Source organism: Lolium perenne, chromosome 1 (genome assembly GCF_019359855.2).
Source record: "Lolium perenne isolate Kyuss_39 chromosome 1, Kyuss_2.0, whole genome shotgun sequence".
NCBI lineage: Eukaryota > Viridiplantae > Streptophyta > Magnoliopsida > Poales > Poaceae > Lolium > Lolium perenne.
This window is the reverse complement of record NC_067244.2, coordinates 124,169,760-124,176,481: the sequence shown is the minus strand read 5'-3', so window position 1 is coordinate 124,176,481 and position 6,722 is coordinate 124,169,760. Positions and strand designations below refer to the sequence as shown.

Genomic DNA, 6,722 nt, shown 5'->3' with positions numbered 1-6,722 from the left:
CACTCAGGCGCAAACTATGTGACATTGCACCCTTTATTTTTGCGATAGTGCGAAAGAAGGTGATGAAAACTCGCCGGGTGCGGGATGGTGGATGCTTGGATGACCTCTCTCTTAACCTAATTGCTCCGGTAGAGTCGCGATGGCCGGAGACCTCCTAATTTGGCGTTCCCGACCTCCATCGAAGTGTGGATTCTCCCTCTTGATGGCAGCGAGGAATAGATGTTGGACAACCGACAAACTTAATTGGCGTGGGCTTCCGCATCCTACGGCATGCCCTCTTTGAGGCCAAGGCGGCGAGACGTGGGATCATGTGCTGATGGGGTGCACGCTTTCCCGCGCTAGGTCTCGAAACCTAGTTGAGATGGCGGATCAAGATGCAACGTATGTCGGATTCTAAGAAAAGAAACATGGGTTTGCGATTGGACGGTCGACGTTCCTAATTAAGGTGACTGGCTTAGTCGTGGTAGATCGGCCAGTGAACTCGTGGCATCAGGTCAACAGCCACTCACAGCTCCACTTGACTTGCCTTCCCCAACGTATAACAAGAAGTCAACTAGAGTGGTGTACCATCCGAGATTTCGATGGCGATCGAGAAAGACCGTGCACGGCGGCCGGAGCAGCCATTGCCGTCCGAACGCACCGAACGTCCGAATGGATCCAGGAAAAAAAAGGGAAAACGAAAGAAACCAAACCCAAATCGGCCGAACGGGGCACGCCCCGCATCGCGGCGAATGACTTCTTCTTCCCCTTTGAACCTTTCCCGCACCCCACGCTGCTCGAGGGCCCACATGTCACCCACCGATCCTGGAGTAGTACATAGCTAGCCCGGCCGCTCTCTCTTAAACCCCCTTCCTCCTCGATCGCCTCGCCACTCAAAACAAATCACAAGATCCCGTTGCAGCACAGAGGGAAGGCAGCACAAGATAAAGGAAAGAAAATATTCCGTTCCGTTCTGCTCTGCTCGATCGGCTCTCCTTCGTAAAACCCAGACCCACCCCGAGGGAGGAGGAGGAGGAGGAGGAAGCATGGGAGAGGAGACCCTGGTGGCCATGCCCCTCGCGCCCCACGTCCACCTCCCGCCCCACCACCTCGCCTCCCCGCCCGATCCAACCGCCGCCAAGCACCGCCACGACGATCCGCCTCACGCCAGCGAGGAGAAGGACGTCTACTACGCGCGCAAGATGATGCAGGGCGTGGTGCTCCGCCCGCCCGCGCACCTCCCGCAGCCCGAGGCGCCGCCGGGCCTGGCCAGGGCGGCCTCCGCGCCGGCCCCCAACGGCCACGACCACGACGACCAGGAGCCGCACCACTTCGACCGGTCCGCCTCCGCCAACTCCTCCGTCGCGGCGGACGTGGCCTCCATCGGCCGGTTCCTCCGCGACCGCCGCGACGTGCTCTCCTCCGCCATCACCCGCCGCATCTCCTCCCTCAAGGACCCCACCACCACCGCCCCTCCCACCGACAGCACGCCCTTCCACGGCGCCGTGCAGGAGATCCACCTGCCCAACGTCAAGGTCACGGTGCGCCTCAAGGAGGCCATCGCCGCCGACGCCGCGGAGGACTCCTCCTCCTCCTCCTCCTCCTCCTTTTCCCGCATCAAGGGCCGGGTCAGCTTCTTCTCCCGCTCGGGCTGCCGCGACTGCGCGGCCGTGCGGGCCTTCCTGCGCCACTCGGCCCTCCCCTACGTCGAGATCAACCTCGACGTGTTCCCGGAGCGCGAGCCGGACCTGGCGTCCCGCGCCGGCGCCGCCGCGCGCGTGCCGCAGATCTTCCTCAACGAGAAGCTCCTCGGCGGCCTCGTCGTGCTCAACTCCCTGCGCAACAGCGGCGAGTTCGACCGCCGGGTAAGCGAGCTCGCCGGCAGGCGCTGCCCCGACGCGGCCCCGCGGGTGCCCGTCTACGGGTTCGACGCCGTGGACGACGTGGGTGACGAGGAGGACGGCATGGTGGGCGTCGTGCGGATGCTCAGGCACCGGCTGCCCATCCAGGACCGGTTCGCCAGGGTCAAGCTCGTCAAGAACTGCTTCTCCGGCGCAGACATGGTCGACGGCATCGTCAACCACCTCGAATGCAGCAGGAAGAAGGTGCGTTGCGCTTAGATTCTTACTGCTTCGTTTGACTTTTTATTCCGATCGTTGTTTATCCTTGCGTACGTGATGAATCGTTGGTTTGGACCGCACTAGAGGATTTGGGTGAGAGAATAGTTAAGGAGAGTTTGGGGCGAGCGTCACGTGCTAGTATCATGGATGTGCTCATATTTAGCTAAACCTGTCATCCTCCTAGGAAAAGGCTAAAACAGATGAACCATGAATAATAAGCAGCTTTGATGAAGCAAAAATCGGTGGCAATCTAGAAGACGTATCAAACTGCGTTACTGAATCAAAATTGTCATCAAACCCAGATCTAAGGATATCCTTGGACAATCTTCCACACCCTTATCTAGTCATCGTAAGTCCCAGTTCATAGGGTTTGCGCGTGTTTCTAGGTTGTCTATTTGGCCAACATAATATCATTTGTATAATATAAAAATTATATCATTGGAAAGTAGAACATCTAAGATTTTTAATGATATATTATTTGTAATACATATGTTACATTATCATCGTTAAATTTATGACATAGGGATACGCGTAAGCCCTATGAACTGAGACGGAGGGAGTATATTTCGTTGTCAAAAATTATTTACTCCGTAGTACATTTAAGTAGTAATGCTAATTAAGATGAATTGAAATGGAAATCTTCGTTTGTATACTACAGTAGGTGAGTAGAAACTTTGCTGTTCCTGGTCATGTTTGCCACATGCCAACCCAAGGAATTCCAGCAATTTTCTTCTAGATTCTATATCACGCCACCTCCATCCTAAAATTGGACGGTGCCGTCGAGATCACCAAGGAACTTTGGTCGCATCGACGCAAGGAACACACTGGGATCTTTAGGTGTCCAAAAGCTTGCAGACAAACGCTCCCTAAAAAAAAAAAAAAAAAAACGAGACCCATGGGCACTAGCACCCAGGGCTTATTCTTATAGAAGAAGCTCAATGAGCCGCAAATCCACGTCCGACAAGATTCGAACCCGGGTTGCGGGGTAGCCACCAACTCGAGCTAACCATCTGACCCTCTGGTCATTCTCGACAAACGCTCCCTAGGATCACACACTCCGGAGTGTTGCCAATGCTGGTCCGGTCCAGGCCGGGCCGCCAGCGCCTCTACCTTGATTTCCCGCGCCGCAACGGGTGCGTGAGCAGACCCTAAACGGAAAGGACCCCACCGCCACGTAAACGACCGGTGCGGTTCGTTGCCTCAGGGACCCACACCCAGTCGAGACAAATCCCATTTCGGCGCACACCGTTCTGATTCTGTTCCTGGCGATGGAAGGACGCAAGCGTGCAACCGCAGCCGCGCGATGTTACCTGCAGATGGGCCCTGGTTCGGCGCCCGTTTGACCGCTTTGAACCGGATTTTTTTGAACAATGACCCGGATAATAGAACTGGTCGTGGTCGCGGTCGTGCGTGCTCGCACCGGTGTGTTCTTCTGCCGCCCACGTTGCTGACCATCACACGGCAACTGCGCCTCCTCTCGGTGCAATCTTCGTGATCAGCAGTAGTATTGCTTCCCCTGATTGGCCCTGCGTGCTGGAAGGAAGATGTGATAAGATTTCGGTCGGGGAGGAAAATCCAATGCCAGCCTCGTGATTAAGTGGTGGAACGCGTGCGTGATCCACTGCTTCTTCGTGGTTAAGCACCGACCCAACTACTAAGTGCAACCTAGGGCACGCGTTCCCCAGCTGCTTTCCTCATCTTGCTAATTTGACTTGTATAGTTTGTGTTGCCGTCGTTGTCCTTGTGGAAGTCTCACACGTACCTACGAGGAAACACTGTGTTTGGCCGAATTGTTTGTGTTTTGTCTTTGTTGTTTTGGATAACAACGGCTGGTCCTTCACGTTGAAGCGATCGATTCAACGGTCTGTATGAGCTTGTCCAGTTGGCGTTGGAGTGAACCACAATTATCTGCAACTGTTCTCCACTTCTACCAACAAAAACAATGTCCTGCTAATCTGACCAGTTAACAGTTCAATTGCGTAGTGACATTTCAACACCAGGATAGCCAATTTCTTTCATTTTCCTATGACCAGTTAACATTAACATTTTATATTAATTATAGGCTGTGGAGATCGGCAAAGAACTCGCCAGGAAGCACTTCATACACCACGTCTTCAGGTCAGTTCAAACATATGCCCATCGACCAACATTCTTAATCTCATCTGTATTAAGACGAAACTGCAAATTCTCAATGCTGTTTTGTTCACGAACGACCAACATTCTTAATGCCTGCCTTGTCGCGCGCAGGGAGAACGATTTCGAGGACGGCGCCCAGAACCTGTACCGCTTCCTGGAGCACGACCCGGCGGTCCCCAAGTACCACAACTTCAGGGGCTCCACCAACGACGGCGAGCCCAAGCCGGCCGCGGCCGTCGGGCAGCGGATGACCAAGATCATGGTGGCCATCCTCGAGGCCTACGCCTCCGACGACCGCCGCCGCATCGACTACGCCCGCGTCGCCGCCAGCGAGGAGTTCCGGAGGTACGCCAACCTGGCGCGCGACCTTCAGCGGGTGGACGTCTTCGCGCTGCCGGCCGGGGAGCGCCTCCCGTTCTTCCTCAACCTGCACAACGCGATGGCCATCCACGCCGTCATCAGGAACGGCGGCCAGCCCAGCGTGGCGGGCGTTGTTGATCGACGGTCATTCTTCTCTGACTTCCAGTACGTCGTCGGCGGGTACCCTTACTCCCTGACGACGATCAAGAACGGCATCCTCCGGGCAAACCGCAGGCAGCCCTACACCATCGTCAGGCCCTTCGGCAACGCCGACAAAAGGCTCGAGGTACGAATCAGCTCAGCTGCATGCCATACATACAGCTCTGAATGCTCTAGCTCGCGTAAGGGATTGACATTTGCTTATCTTGGCCGTGCAGCTGGCGGAGAGGCAGGTGAACCCGCTGGTGCACTTCGCGCTGTGCAACGCCACGCGGTCCAGCCCCACCGTGCGCTTCTTCTCCACGCAGGGCGTCGAGCCGGAGCTCCGGCACGCCGCCAGGGAGTTCCTCCTCGACGGCGGCGTCGAGATCGACATCGAGACCCGGACCGTACACCTCACCAGGATCATCAAATGGTGCGTTACCGTTGTCCTGCTGCTACTTTGTTCATTTCTTTTGAAACAGACGGCTAGTTTGTTGATGTGTTCCTGACTGGCAACTGCTTTGTGTTGTGCAGGTACAGTGCAGACTTCGGGCAGGACAGGGACATCCTCAGGTGGATCCTCAACTACCTGGACCCGACCAAAGCAGGGCTCCTCACGCATATTCTCAACGACGGCGGGCCGATCAGTATCGCGTACCAGGACTACGACTGGTCCTTGAACGCCTGAACTGAATTCGTCTGGACTCAGCAAGGATATGGCGACGATAGGTGGACCTAGCAGTGGCGCGGCATGCGTGTGCTCAGCTGAAGCTGTGCTAGTGGTATTATTTTCTCTTTGGTTTTTGGCAAATGGTCGACGGAAGAGAATTATAGATAGCCACAGCTGCCACGAGTGGCGTTCATGTACTTACCTAGAGCAAGTCTGAATGTGTAAATATATATGTACTGTGGGCATGTTGAGTGGTTTCCTCCATGGAGATGTGGTCTTGGCGATGAAAGTGTATTCTTGTGTTGATCTCATTGCATTTTCGGCGACCAAGATGATAGACATGTGCATTCTGGCACGAAAGTAGGTATACTTGGCTTGTCGAGGTGTCATACCATTTTCCCTTCAAGAGTACCTACACGCGTACCGTATTTTTATAGAAGGTACCAGCAGATTTAAAAGATGCTAGCAACTATACTTTGCGAACCGACGACGCGTTTGCTAGCCTGCATCCAATTTGGGGATGCTTGCGCCCGTGAGATGAAACACACTACACGTTCTAGACGAGCTCCGGTCAAAAAAGCACTTCGTTTGATTGCTGGGTTGCATCAATTGATACCCAAGTGCCACTTTGTTTGATTGGTCGCATGCTTTTCCTAGCCTCACCTATATAGCAACATGGTTGTTAGACTACTCATAGTGGGAGTAAGAGCAATTCCAATAGTACAGCCAACGGATGGCTATAAGAAGATGCCATGTCATTTATAGTCACCATATAGCTAATACTCCCTCCATTTTTGTATACTAGGCGCGGTTTGAAAAATTCTGGGACCAAGGTACATGCCTATTGGCTGATTTGCGATCGCCTGGGAGAGGAAAATCTGATCGGTAATTAAGGAGAGATGCCTAACGAACAGCAAAAAAAACGCCTAGTAACCCCCACGCCCAATCAATAAGCAGTTATCGCATGCAGCGGTAATTAAGGAGAGATGCATGCAGAATTGGAAGGAGAAAGGAAAGAGAGCACCGCATGCACCAAAAGCCCCAATTAAATCTGTCACTAATGAGACACGCCTTAATTCTGAAAAATGGAGGGACTGGAGATGCGCCTAGTATACAAAAATGGAGGGAGTATGTACAATAGTTGGCTATAAGAATAAAGTACTTTATTAATATATGACCCACCTTTCATTCTCACAAAGTGCCTAGGAGCACGTGCAAGAGCTGGCTATTGCATAGTAGCCCACCTCCCTTCTCTCTCCCCTCCTCTCTTCTCCAACTCATCTAAAATATATTATTTAATGTCTTATAGTCAGCTG

The 6,722-nt window shown here is 53.6% G+C and overlaps 1 protein-coding gene across 1 annotated transcript; it reads left to right on the top strand.

Annotated features, from left to right (window-relative positions):
- Positions 1-869: 869 nt before the first annotated feature.
- Positions 870-5,700, top strand: LOC127300866 (uncharacterized). Its single transcript, XM_051331063.2, has 5 exons — positions 870-2,084; positions 4,162-4,217; positions 4,347-4,881; positions 4,973-5,169; positions 5,271-5,700. Exons 1-5 carry the CDS (start codon positions 1,026-1,028, stop codon positions 5,422-5,424), a joined length of 2,001 nt encoding a protein of 666 aa, XP_051187023.1. The 5' UTR covers positions 870-1,025; the 3' UTR covers positions 5,425-5,700.
- Positions 5,701-6,722: the final 1,022 nt, after the last annotated feature.